This window comes from Myotis nattereri (assembly GCF_964212035.1).
Source record: "Myotis nattereri genome assembly, chromosome: 2".
In the NCBI taxonomy this organism is placed as follows: domain Eukaryota; kingdom Metazoa; phylum Chordata; class Mammalia; order Chiroptera; family Vespertilionidae; genus Myotis; species Myotis nattereri.
The window spans coordinates 100,531,765-100,545,282 of NC_138076.1; the positions used below are offsets into that span (position 1 = coordinate 100,531,765).

General features: G+C 42.3%; 1 protein-coding gene across 3 annotated transcripts in view; it reads right to left on the reverse strand.

Annotated features, from left to right (window-relative positions):
• The window catches only part of DCLK1 (doublecortin like kinase 1), a gene marked incomplete at its 3' end in the record, with an annotated part of 550,874 nt that overhangs the window by 235,476 nt on the left and 301,880 nt on the right, over positions 1 to 13,518 (reverse strand). For all 3 annotated transcript variants that reach the window (XM_081083037.1, XM_081083039.1, XM_081083038.1), the window contains exon 4: positions 13,390 to 13,489. In XM_081083037.1, the coding sequence (XP_080939163.1) occupies positions 13,390 to 13,489 (100 nt within the window). The remainder of the gene's footprint in view (positions 1 to 13,389; positions 13,490 to 13,518) is intronic.

Genomic DNA, 13,518 nt, shown 5'->3' on the forward strand with positions numbered 1-13,518 from the left:
TCATAATAGAAAGTTGGAAATATGGTTCTGGAGTTCATGAGAAGAGTCAGCGTTAGAGATACATATTTAAGAGGAGGTATACTTAGAGACTGAGTGTGTTGTCAAATATAAACAAACTTGGCTTTGAACTCTGCCTTCAACACTAACTAGCTGTGTGGTCTTGGACAAATTTATCATCAAAGCCTTAATTTCCTTAATTGTAAAATTGGGAAAATTATACATACTCCAAAGGCTTTGCTTATTGCATACCATCTGGTTGCCATTTGTCACCATCACTGTCTACCATCACTATCATTGCTGAAACCATTAAGGTAGATAAACTTGGCTAGGAATAGAGTAATTAAGTAGAAAAAAAAGATTGGGGAATGAATCTTAGGGAACAATTATTAAGGCCTATATGGAACAAGAACACAACTGAAAAAAAAAATCAGGAACAGTCAAGGAGGTGGGCCTAAGACCAGGACAGCAAAACACCATGAAGAACAAAGGGGAGAGAATTTCAAGGACGGAATCATCAAAAATGTCAAATGTGCCCTAACCGGTTTGGCTCAGTGGATAGAGCATCAGCCTACGGACTCAAGGGTCCCAGTTCGATTCAGGTCAAGGGCAGGTACCTTGGTTGCAGGCACATCCCCAGTAGGGAGTGTGAGGAGGCAGCTGATCAATGTTTCTCTCTCATCGATGTTTCTAATTCTCTATCCCTCTCTCTTCCTCTCTGTAAGAAATCAATAAAATGTATTTTAAAAAATGTCAAATGCTACAAAAAAGTTGAGGTGGAAGAAGGGAAAAAATGAAAATATTGGATATAGTAATTGGAAGATTATATTTGTTTAATTGAACTATTTTATATGTGGTAGGAGTAGAAGGCAAATGTAATAGGATTTCAAATTGATATTTTTACCCAAACTCCAATGGGATGTAAATTAGATACTAAAGTGAATTGTGAGATGTAAATTTCAAAGTAGATATAAGCAAAAAATTACATGCCTTAGTTTTCTTACCCACCTCAAAGGTATAAAAGGCTTACGTTATTACAGAGAAAGAAGATTGGTAAGGTTTTCTTTAGAGAGAGCTGCGCTGTGAATTCCCTTATTCTAAAAGATGGGAGTTGCTTCCTTTTGGTTCAGTTGGTGCTTCACTAGGAGATTTGAAGAGCTTAGTCATTGTTGTGTATGGGTAGAGGGATACAGGCGACTGGTGTTTGTTTGGCTCTCATCCTCAAAACTCTGGCAGCAGCATGAAGGCAACTTGGGTGCATTGAGTGCATGGGCTGGTATAAAGGACATATGAGTGCTTTGATTAATCTGATGGAGTTGGCATGAATCTAATTTAAATTATCCCCAAGAAGACCATCTGAAGCCAACAGAGAGATTTTGAAAACAAATAGAAAGAGGAACATCCAAAGCTGGAAGAAACAGAATTGATGGCATCAAAAACAGAATATTGGAAAGTTCCCAGTGAGAGTCCCTGAAGAACTATGAAAACACCCATAAGAGAAGCTGGCTTTATGTAACATCTGCTGTCCAAGAGAGCCTAAAGCCATCTTACAACAGTACAGTCAGGTATGGACCTTCTACCTCCCCATTCCTCATCATCCACTCAACTCCTACTTTACCTATTCTAATCCTGAAAGGATAAAAAACCACAGGGAGGAGGTGAGTGAAAAAGAGAGAAGGTATCGACCTGACCATTTTCCTTTTACTACATCGAGCCTTAGATAGGTATGGAAAAAGAACTTCAATTTTGAATGATATTGCCTAGGACTGGATATTTTCAGTTATGAATTAACATGGTGATTTGTAGCTTTGAAAAGTCCATAATACTTTTTACTCTCTTAGGAGGGAGAAGAAAAGTCTTGAGATTGTCCAAGTATCCTTTGGCAAAAGAAGAACCTCTGCCACTGTATAAATTTAAAAGGATAGTGGAAGATATTGTTTACATGAAAAACCCCTCATAATTCTTGGGTTTTCAAAGTATCATTTACCCAAAGATATAAGAAGTGAGCCTCTAGGACTGTAACTTTTTTAAAAAACTGTTGGTAATGGGGGAAAAAAGAGACATATATAATACGTTCAACAATAAATAATTTAAATAAAAAATAAAAAGCTGTTTGCAGAGACAGAAAAGGCATTGCAGTTTGATAAGATGATAGAGATGACTGAAGGCTCTTTTAGGATAAGAGAAATGTAGACATGGCCACAGGTTGAGGAGAAAGAGGCAATAAAGATAGGATAAAACAACGAATCCACAAAAATGATAGGAACGGAGAGCTGATGAGGCAAGTCACAAAGAAGAGTGAACACAAAATCGAAAACACTCTCATTGCTTTTATGAAGGAAAAGACTCTCCTTTCTTGAAAGGTGAGAGAACAAAAGGGAGGAGAAGATGAGTTACAATAATACCTTGGCAGGGCCAGACTAAATGGTTTTGTCAGCCTTATACTTCCCTTAGGCTGGACATTCCCCACCCCTGGTCTAGAGGGAAAGAAAAATAAAATAGTTTATAGTGAATGACTTTGATCATCCCAAGGACTAGGGGAAAGTTCATCTTCTAAGATTGAAGGCAGTAGGTGGTATTTATTATTCTGGAGGGAAGAATTGGGACCACTGTGTACAAGCTAGAGAGAGATTAATTAGGGCTCAATATAAAAAAGAACTTATTAAAAATTAGCACTAGTGTGCAGTGGAATTGACCTTCTAATAAGTTGTAAGCTTCCAGAAATAGGAGGCTCTAGTTGAAGATAAAAAAACAATGGTTGCAATGCTGTGGGGAGGACTTGTGTATTGGAAGGGAGGGTGAGCTGATGATCTCCAAGACTCTTAATGTACAGGATTCATTTTCAATGTTATATTTTGTAGGATTTGTCTATATCAGTAATTCAGGGGTCACTGATACTGAATACAATAAAAAGAAACTCATGAGGACCAGAAGAGAAAGTATAAAGAAAAGATTACATATGTTATATAATATCATGATTTCCAAAGTAGAAAATCATCTATGTAGCAAAGGAACTAGCTTGTCCTTGAGTTAGATTCTGTCTCCAAAGTGCAATATTCTATATGTCTCCATAGCTTGGCAGTGGACTAAAACTAAAAATATCACTGTGTGTTCTGGGAAATTTTATATTTATGCATGAGCTAAAATGTAGCTAAGATGGAGAAAGTCTCCAGAACCCCTGTGGTTTTTCCACTCCTAAGAGGCAAATGAGAACTTGCTAATAAGAGCAAAGCACATTACCAGTGTTTTCTCTATTTGAAACAAAACCCTCTATTTCAAACATCAGGCTTCATTCCATAATCAATGCAATAAGGACTGATTATACCAGATTTTCTGTACAACACTGAAATGTCACAGAAACTTGCAATTATTCAATAAGACAGCTCTAATGTGTTTTTTATAAGAACTGTACATTTCTAGAATTAACATATTGAAACAAAATTTTTCAGCATAAACTACCACACATTTTAAAGAAATCTGCACATAAATTCAATTTAAACTGGTCATATAATCCAGTTAAAATTTCAAATCTATAAAGAATTTCCAGTCTCTTGTGATTCATTAGACATTTTACCGGAATATTTTTTCCAAAGAGATAAAATACACAAGAGCAAAAATGAAACATTTTTGCATTCTGATTCCAAATTCAGTATATAAGATCACTTGGCATCTTTATTTATTTATTTATTTATTTTGGTTTTAACTCTAAAATTATTTATTTTCCAATTACAGTTTACAATCAACATTATTTTGTATTAGTTTCATGTGTACAGCATAGTGGTTAAACAACCATATATTTTACAATGTGTTCCCCCCGATATTTCAAGTAGCCACCTGACACTGTACATAGTAATTGCACCAGTATTGACTATATTCCCTATGCTGTAGTTTACATCCCTGTGACTATTTTGTGACTATCAATTTAACTACAAATTTGTAGTTCTTGATCCCTTCACCTTTTCTGCTCAAACCCCCATTCTCTGTATCTATGAGTCTGTTTTAATTTTTTTGTTTGATTATTTTGTTCTTTAAATTCTATATATAAGTAAAATCATATGATATTTATCTTTCTCTTATTGACTTATTTCACTTAGCATAATACCATCTAGGTCCACACATACTGTCCTTTGACATCTTTAAACATAAACAATATTAAAAGTCACATTTCATGTAAACATTACTGTTACAATTATTTGTGTCCAGCACATTGCCTGGCTCATGGAAAGTTAGCTTAGCTTATCCTATCTAATAAAAGAGAAACATGGTAATTAGCATACTACCACTACCCTTACCATTGGCTAATCAGGGTGATATGCAAAATAACGGCCAGCCAAGATGGCAGCCAGCAGCCAGGCAGCTGGAAACTAACATGAGGCTTGCTTGCTTCAGTGATGGAGGAAACTAACGTTCCCCGCCTACCTTGCCGGCCTCTGAGCTTGCAGTTTGAAACACTGAAACAAAGATAGAAGCTAAACAAAACCCCAGAAACCTGCTTTCAGCTAGCTGGGATTTCAGAGCTGGAGTTATACATTGTTTCGATTATAGAACCGAAACAAACCAGATACCTGCTTTCAGCAGCAGAGGCCTCAGAGCTAGAGCCAGAGCTAAAGCTGGCCCAGGATAAAAAGAAAAAGAAGAAAAAAAAGAGCAGTTGGGAGCTTCAGCCCTCAGCCCCTCACCCAGACAGGCCAGGCACCCCAGTGGGGACCCCCACCCTGAAGGGTGTCTGACCAGCTGCAAACAGCCATCATACCCTCACCCAGGTTGGCGAGGCACCCCAGTGGGGAACCCCACCCTGAAGGGTGTGTGACCAGCTGCAAACAGCCATCATCCCCTAACCCAGGCTGGCCAGGCACCCCAGTGGGGACCCCCAACCTGATCCAGGATACCCTTCAGGGCAAACCAGCCAGCCCCACCCATGCACCAGGCCTCTATCCTATATAGTAAAAGGGTAATATGCCTCCCAGCACCAGGATCAGTGGAGCCACAAGGCTTCCCAGCACCGGGATCGGCGGAGCCACGAGGCCTCCCAGCACCGGGATCAGCGTGACAGGGGCAGCGCCCAAACCCCCTGATCGCCCTGCAGCTCTGTGTGTGACAGGGGGCGGGGCCACAACCTCCCTATCCGCCCTGCTCTTTTCGTGACAGGGGAAGGCGCCCCAACCTCCTGATCAGCCCTGCTCTGTGCCTGATACGGGGGAACTCCCCAACCCCCTGATCGGCCCTGCTCTGTGGGTGATAGAGGGCGGCACCCCAACCCCTCCCCCCCACGGGTCCTGCTCTGTGTGTGATGGGGTAGAGTCATAACCTCCCCATTAGCCTTGCCCTGAGTGTGACAGTGGCGGCGCCCCAACCCCCTGATCTGCCCTGCTTTCTGTGTGACAGGGGGCGGTGCCCCAACTCTCCTATCGGCCCTACTCTGTGAGTGACAACAGCGAGCTCCTCAACCCCCTGATGGGTCCTGCTCTGTGCGTGACAGGGGGGAGGTCCCGAACCCCCTGATCGACCATGCTCTGTGCTTGACAGGGTGGACCTCCGCAACCCCAGGATCGACCCTGCTCTGTGCGTGACAGGGTTAGGAGCCCCAACCTCCCTGATGGGCCCTGCTCTGTGTGTGACAGGGGGCAGCGCCCCAACCCCCAGATTGGCCCTGCTCTGTGTGTAACGGGGTGGCACCACAACCTCCCCATCGACCCTGCCTTGAATTTGAAAGGGGGCGGTGCCCCAACCCCCAAATCGGCCCTACCCTGAGCGTGACTGAGGGTGGCATTGCAACCTCCCAATCCGCCCTGCTCTGTGCATGACAGGGGGTGATGCCCCAACTCTCCAATCGGCCCTGCTCTGAGCCTGACCAGGGGCTGCACCTAGGAATTGGGCCTGCCCTCTGCCACCCGGGAGTAGGCCTAAGCCAGCAGGGCATTATCTCCTGAGGGGTCCCAGACTGCGAGAGGGCACAGGCCAGGCTGAGGGACCCTCCCTTTCCCCCAAGTGCACAAATTTTTGTGCACCGGGTCTCTAGTCCTATCTAATAAAAGAGAAACATGGTAATTAGCACATGACCGCTACCCTTCCCATTGGCTCATCAGGGTGATATGCAAATTAACTGCCAGCCAAGATGGCAGCTGGCAACCAGGCAGCTTGAAACTAACATGAGGCTTGCTTGCTTCAGTGACGGAGGACTCCAACTTCCCTGCCTGCCACTGCAGGCATCTGAGCTGCAATTCTAAGCAACTATGTTACAAATATAGAAGCTAAACAAAACCCCAGAAACCTGCTTTAGTCAGCAGGGCTTCAGCCAGCAGGATCGCAACATTGTTTCAAATACAGAAGGTAAACAAAGGCCAGAAACCTGCTTTCAGCAGCAGAGGCCTAAGAGCTGGAGCCAAGCCTCAAAGCTAAAGCTGGCCCAGAATAAAAAGAAAAGAAAAAGAAAAAAGGAGCGGTTGGGAGCTTCAGTCACCCGCCAGCCTGAAAACAACCCTCAGCCCCTCACCCAGACTGGCCAGGCACCCCAGTGGGGACCCTCACCCTGAAGGGTGGGTGACCAGCTGCAAACAGCCATCATCCCCTCACCCAGGCTGGCCAGGCACCCCAGTGCGGACCCCCACCCTGATCCAGGACACCCTTCAGGGCAAACCAGCCAACACCCACCCGTGTACCAGGCCTCTATCCTATATAGTAAAAGGGTAATATGCCTCCCAGCACTGGGATCAGCGGAGCCACGAGACCTTCCAGCACCGGGATCAACATGACAGGGGGCAGCGCCCAAACCCCCTGTTCGCCCTGCGGATCTGTGTGTGACAGGGGGCGGGGCCACTACCTCCCTATCCGCCCTGCTCTGTTTGTGACAGGGGAAGGTGCCCCTACCCCCTGATAAGCCCTGCTCTGTGCCTGATAGGGCAGAGCTACCCAACCCGCTGATCGCCCTGCGGCTCTGTGTGTGACAGGGTGTGGTGCCCCAACCCCCTGATCGGTCCTGCTCTGTGGGTGATAGAGGGAGGCGCTCCAACCCCCACCCTAAGGGCGCTGCTCTGTGTGTGATGGGTTAGAGCCATAACCTCCCCATCGGCCCTGCCCTGAGTGTGACAGTGGCGGTGCCCCAACTCCCAAATTGGCCCTACCCTGAGCGTGGCTGAGGGTGGCATCGCAACCTCCCAATCCGCCCTGCTCTGTGCATGACAGGTGGCGGCGCCCCAACTCCCCAATCGGCCCTGCTCTGAGCCCGACCAGGGGCTGTACCTAGGAATTGGGTCTGCCCTCTGCCCCCCGGGAGCAGGCCTAAGCCAGCAGGGCATTATCTCCCGAGTTGTCCCAGACTGCGAGAGGGCACAGGCCGGGCTGAGGGACCCCCCCCTTTCCCCCGAGTGCACAAATTTTTGTGCACCTGGCCTGTAGTTGAATAATAAATGGATGTATAAAAGAATGAATTTTGTTAGTAGTGCTCAAAAACGACTTTGTGAGGAAGCCTGGTCTTTACCCAGATTCTGAACATCTTTCCAGTGTTCCCAGTGAACTGTGGTTTCCTAGCATCAATTGCTCCAGGACAGATCAGTGTGGCTGTCAAAAATCCCTTGGACCTGGTGGCTGGTGTTTCTCAGTGGTTGAGTGTTGACCTATGAACCAGACAGTCATGGTTCGATTCCAGGTCAGGACACATGCCTGGGTTGCAGGCTCAATCCCCAGTGTGGAGTATGCAGGAGGCAGCCAATCAATGATTCTCTCATCATTGATGTTTCTATCTCTCTCTCCCTCTCCCTTTTTTCTCTGAAATCAATAAAATGTATATATATATATATATTTTAAAAATCCCTTGGACCCAAATTAACAAGGACATAAGGGCTGGGACTCCTGAACATTGTCAGTTGTAGAAGTCTGAATGGTTCTAAATGTGATTTGGTTAATCTTCCAGAGATTCCCTCCAGAGCAGGGTGAATATCTTCAAAGGTCCTAAATTCCTCTTCACTCCACCACAGGAATAAAAGTGAGAGTGAGAAGAAAGCAACAGATAATCACTTTTTTGTTCTCAAGAGTACCAAAAGCAAATCTTGGTGGCATCTGCCTCCAATTAAGCCTTGCAAATGAATCTACGTGATGGAGTGCAGCTGCAATCCACTAGGAGATATATTTCAGCCGAGGTGTCACTCACTAACATCAGTCACTAAGTAATAAGGAACACAGTTTTGAACGTGCTTTTACATTTATTATCTTATTTGAGGTCCATTACAATTCAGGAAAAAAATGGTGTTTTACAGAATAGAAAGCAGGTGTGGAGATTTAGAGACCACACAGCAAGTAGGACATAGAGCTTGGACCAGACCTGTGTCTTCTAACCTTATTACAATACTGTTTCTACTGTTTCAGCTTCTAACCCTGTTTTCCTTTCACCCAGAATTGGGGAGAGCAATTAGGATCCTGTGGTGAGTGATGGCTGAGGTCACTTGTCTCATCTCTTTCAGGACATGAGTCTCTGGAAAGTGGTCAGAATGAAAGATTTCTAGAGACGTTTACCAAGCAGATTCTGGGGACCCAACTCCATGGGGGTCCATCAGAGCAGCCGAGGAAATGTTTCTTCTAGAATCACATAACCAGGAAGAACCTGTACTCAGATGGGTCTATCTGGTGCAGAGAGAAACTGGATTGGCATTCTGCAGAGACACTATGCACACACACATGCACACACACACACACACACGTGGACACACACACGTGGACACATAGAGTAGCCAAAAAGTCTTAGAGCAGTTTTAAACTTTCATAATTTCAGAAGCATAAATGTCACAAACTTACAAAAAAACATCATGTGAGAGTTCAATTATTTAAATTTCTTCTATACTTCTATACCAGTTTTGTGAATTTTTATTGACATTCACGAAATTCATGCACTGGCTGGGGGAGGGAGGGTCCCTCAGCCCAGCCTGCACCTTCTCGCAGTCCAGGAGCCCTCAGGGGATGTCCCCATGGGGAGTGGGCCTAAGCCAGCATTTGAACATCTGTAGCGCTGCCTTGGAGGCGGGAGAGGCTCCCACCACTGCTGCTGTGCTTGCCAGCCATGAGCCCGGTTTCTGGCTGAGCGGTACTCCCCCTGTGGGAGTGCACTGACCACCAGGGGGCAGTTTCTGCATTGAGCATCTGTCCCCTGGTAGTCAGTGTGTCATTCTGCCATTCAGTCAATTTGCATATTAGCCTTTTATTATATAGGATAATATACTTATATTACATACAGTAAATGAGCCACAATAAGCCTGCAGTGAACTAAAGTTAATTTTCATATGTGCTACTGTTAAAACTACATTGATGTTAACCAAGCTTGTAGAACTGGCTTTTTTAAAAAATAAAAATCCTCAGAGCATTACTTTTTGTTTGTACCAATTCAGTTTTATCTTCTTAGAAACTACCTCCTATAAAAATCCTTGTGAATTCTCATCTTGTCTTCTGCCGCATTAGCTTCCCTCCCATATGACTTCATCCACACACCATCAACTTTTCGAGTGGGCATTTCTAACAATACTGAATGATACAGAACCCAAACCAGAACCCTGTGCTACGACTCTCATCAAACAAACAACCCCTCCCTTCAGAGACATTAAGAGCCAATTCTAACAGAGGTCTCCTCCAGCACATTTGACAAAGACCTGGAAATCAGTACCTTTTGGACAAGGCAGCTCAATTAAAAATACAACCACCTGTAGCATTCAGACCATATATTTTCATCTTAGTCAAAGGGGCTCAGATCGCCCACAGCATTCATTCCTCTGATCCATCAGGTGATACTACCTATAAAAGGTCAGATGAGAGGCAACCTTGTCACAGATCTGTTGTTTATGTATTCTACTAATGAATATATAGCTATAGCTGTGCAAATCTAAAGACAGGTCAAAGCAAACAAATAGAAATGTGTTTACTTACGACAAGTTCAAACAACATTTGTGGTGGAATAAATTATGTCTTTCCCAAAGTTATGTTGAGGCCTATACATGTGACCTTACTTAGAAATAGGGTCTTTGTAGATGTCATCATGTTATAATGAGGTCAGGCTGGATTAGGGTGGACCCTAATTCAATAACCGGTGTCCTTATAAGAAGAAGCAATTTTGTACACAGAGAGAGGCCATGTGAAAATGGAGGCAGAGATCAGAGTGATGCTGGGACAAACCCAGGGATGCCAAGGATTGCTGGCAACCACCGGAAACCAGAGCCTGTGGGAGCATAGTGTTTCCCATACTTTGATTTTTAACTTTTGGCCTCCAGAATTGTCCTAGAATCAATTTCTATTGTTTTAAGCCCCCAGTTTGTGGAACTTTGTTATATCAGCCCTAGGAAACTTAAAAATTTAAGCAAAAATATGTATATTTAAAGCCATGCCTATTAACATCAGAATCAAGAGCACTAATAAATTAGTTAAAACAAAAGAGGATGACAGATATTTAGGCCTGGTAGGGTTGACGTGAGTGGGTGAAGAAATTGGCCAAGCAAATTTGGGGACATCAGTGTTGAGGCTGGGGGTTGGGTCGACAAAAGTTGACATCCTGTGACAGACTCATCACCAAGGAGTTAATTGTCCCTCCCAGGTGTGAGGCAGGCATTTCTCAACAAAATCTTACCACTTTTTAATGGCAACAAATAAAAAATTTGTCAACTTATCATCAATATATAGGCAAAACCAGGTTAAGCTTCTTGTCTCCAATTTGGCATTTTCCTGGATGATATTTCATCATTCTAAATTAGCAAGCCATGCTGGAGAAGGATCTGTTGGCCTATCTGTCTTTCTATATAGAATTGTATCCACCATTTTTGAAGGTGCTGAGACTCCACTCATTGATGATGATATCGCTAAAACAGTTATATTTTGAGCTGGAAACAGGAAGGTGTTTTTGTGGGTTGTTTGTTTTTTGTTTTGTTTTGTTTTGTTTTTGTTTTTTTCCAGGTGAAAACTTAGGGGAGGAAGGAGGCTCCTTACAGTTTCTAATATTGCTCTGGCTCTAGTATAGCCCCATGAAATACAAGTATCTAATGGTAAACTTCTCACTGGTTAGACCTTAAGAGCCACTTCCAGGAACTTTTCCAGCAGTAATTAGGGGGATGTATTGTTGCTAATCCTGAACACACTGGGAGCCGGGTTAATTTTGAAAGATAAAATAAAAGTACTGCCTTGCAGCAAAAGGCCACTTCTTGGAACCATTAAATCAAGCACAGTACTGGGTAAGTATTAATTCTTAAGATGTCCGTATCAGCAGCGGTACAGGAAGCTACTCGGAACAGGCCAAATGAAGCCTCAATGTGCAAATGCCATTTAGCAAGTACATATAAGCTATGCTAAATTATGCTCAGAGCACTTTCTAGAAGATTCAAATTTTAATATATTAGCATTAAAACATGGCGTACAAGCAACAGGGAAATTGCAGTTGTCAACATGTGATTTTAGTTTCAGGGTTAAGTTCATCCAAGAAAATAAAATTTTAATTTAGATTCTCTCCCCCTCCCCAATCCACATGCTTCTTTTAGGATGTGGGAGAACACAGTTACTCAGCAAATATATTTCACATCAAGAAATAGGGTATATTCATCAGGAGAAAGGATGTGAAGTTCTCACTTTCTCTCTCAAACAGTTTGAAGTGGGCCTGCAAAGGGCCAAACCACAAATTATGGGCAAGTTGTCCTGATGTGCATTGCTGTGCCGATAGAGAGATAGACAAATACTTAGATAGATATGTAGATAGATATATAGACGAATAGATGATAGATAGATAGATAGATAGATAGATAGATAGATAGATAGATAGATAGACAGACAGTCAGACAGACATAGATACACAAATAGAGATAGGGAGAGATCTGTGTGAATCCTTTTTAATGAGAAAGGATTCTAACATGGGGTAGAAAGAGACTGGGGACTTGGGAACCCCAGGCCAACTCTGCTGATGTGAAACAGCTGTATTCCAGTTCCAGTCTGATAGGTTGTTTTCTATATCAAATCAACAAATGAAACTTTCATTTCAGAATGCATCTGGTCTCTCAGACCATTCTATTAGAAGCATCTATTTTCTTTAAATTGAAAGTCAAGACAGTTTATTTTTTTTCAAAACTATGCTGTCAGCTCTTCTGCCTAACCCCTAACATTCATTTGTTCCATACAGTGGCAAAGCTGCCTAAAGAAGGGTTGGGATGGGTAGAGGTCTCTCCCTAAATCTTTGCCCCCAAAGGGCATGCCTATTAGAGATGACAGAACATATTTAGCAAAGAAAACTTATTTATAAGAAAAGAGGTATCAAACCACTCTTCCAGCTAAAAAATTTGAACCAAAATAACTTCAATCTTTCAAATGACACATCTATATATACATTTATTGGGCATTTTGAAATTTTCACAATAAAGAGGTAACCTTTGTTATTATTATCCCTCCCTACACATTCTACATCACTTTTAAATGATGAAATAATTACAGTATGTTTAAATGCATGTAACTGATATGTATATATGCATATAATATAGATACTCTATGTGAATACACATCAGCAGTGTTAGAGCAGAAATATTACATCACTCATCATATTATGTTGGTGCTCATGTATTTCCCGTCCATTTTGCTAAAAGCTTACTAATTTGTTTAATTGAATTTATCTAGGCAAAACATTCATTCACTTCAAAAATCATTTCCAACTAGCTAGAATTTGAATTGTCAATAAGTATGTAACATTTCCCTAATTAAATTAGAGGTAAGATTATCATGGAAAGGCCTCTTTAATAACTTTTCCCATGATGCTGTTAAGGTTCTGAGATGATTTATAATATTAAAAAAAACATCATTCTTGAGTCACAACCTTTGATATTCATTTCCTAAGATGTGTCTTTCCCTGTTTATCAACGGTCCCTTTTTTACATTTCATTTTTAATGGAAGTAAGCCACACTACTCTTTTTTTTTTTTAACCCTCGCAGATGGTGATGACATAAACTTCTGAAATGTTAATAAAAAGGGGGGCACCAAGTCACTTTCCTAGTTAGGAACTAAAGGAAGTCACCTGAAAGACGAGCCTAGAAACATACTCAATAATTTTATGATTATAAATATCTCAAATATAAATTTTGAGGAAAATATACAGTTAAAATGTAGAAATCCACACCATGATTTTTATAGAACATCATTTTAGTTATTAAGTGGTTATAAGTTAGCCATTCATCATTGACCCTTCTAAATTATGTAACCTTTCCAATTATCATTTCATCTGTTTTCTATATAAAAAAAATCAAAGAAATTCAAGGTATGGAAAAGACATACTGGATGAGGATCTGAAACTGATTTGGTAGCTTTAGAGTTGACATGATCTTGGCCTGGTGCAGCTCATTTTGGAAAGCTGCCTCAAATTTCCCCTGGTTTTGAACTTTTTTTTTCCTTACCACTTTCATCTAGCAAGAAATCATCCTGGTAACGGAACTTCTCTGGTCCACATGCAATAAAAATGTCATCGTCACCAAAAAAGTCCTGAAGGCACATCACCTACAAGAGAAAAGCATTGCACTCAGCAA